The sequence below is a fragment of the Penaeus monodon genome, chromosome 19, assembly GCF_015228065.2.
Source record: "Penaeus monodon isolate SGIC_2016 chromosome 19, NSTDA_Pmon_1, whole genome shotgun sequence".
Taxonomy (NCBI): Eukaryota; Metazoa; Arthropoda; class Malacostraca; order Decapoda; family Penaeidae; genus Penaeus; species Penaeus monodon.
The window spans coordinates 4,614,232-4,614,834 of NC_051404.1; the positions used below are offsets into that span (position 1 = coordinate 4,614,232).

The 603-nt window shown below is 47.4% G+C and overlaps 1 protein-coding gene and 1 long non-coding RNA gene across 5 annotated transcripts in view; one reads left to right on the forward strand and one right to left on the reverse strand.

Moving 5' to 3' along the window:
* LOC119584995 overlaps positions 1-398 on the forward strand; it is a 21,225-nt gene extending 20,827 nt beyond the window's left edge. For both annotated transcript variants that reach the window (XR_005229862.1, XR_005229863.1), the window contains exon 3: positions 64-398. This is a non-coding gene — a long non-coding RNA (uncharacterized LOC119584995). The remainder of the gene's footprint in view (positions 1-63) is intronic.
* The window catches only part of LOC119584994, a 13,700-nt gene that overhangs the window by 1,794 nt on the left and 11,303 nt on the right, over positions 1-603 (reverse strand). For all 3 annotated transcript variants that reach the window (XM_037933603.1, XM_037933604.1, XM_037933605.1), the window contains exon 8: positions 55-223. In XM_037933603.1, coding sequence (XP_037789531.1) covers positions 55-223 — 169 coding nt within the window. The remainder of the gene's footprint in view (positions 1-54; positions 224-603) is intronic.

Genomic DNA, 603 nt, shown 5'->3' on the forward strand with positions numbered 1-603 from the left:
GAAAGTATAAAGAGAGAGAGTCACACAGACAGGCTCTAAGAGTTGTTTGTTTACATGTCATAGTCGCACTGCTCGGCGCTGTAGGATCCGTCGGGGTCGCAGCGCAGGCGGATCGAGGGCCCCTCCGTGCCGTGCATCATCATCTCCGCGTAGAGCACCTGGTGGGCGTGGTACTCACTTTCGCAGCGCCTCAGGTACTGCTCGCCTACCTCGGTGATGTTGTCTGCAGAGAACAAGGAAGGAGGTACGTGAGGATTCGTGACGAAGCGTTCCGTGGGAATGCATATCCGGTCAGGCCAAACGTCCAGGGGATGTATTATCATTATTCATGAAAATGCGAATCTGTAGTGAAATAAATGACATCATCTAAATATGGAAAGAAACGTAACTGGATCAAGCGATGTATCTCTTTACGGCATCTTCGAGAAACCGGAGAAGTGCGAAAACACAGAAAGATTTCCTGACGACACTGCCTTGGAAATCTGACATATGTTATAGACCTAAAGTCATGAGGTGTATGAGATTCTAGGTCAGTGGGTGACTGGTAAGTTCTTGTCACTGGTTTCTAGGTGCTAATCTTTTAACAAAAGGAAATACAGAAAT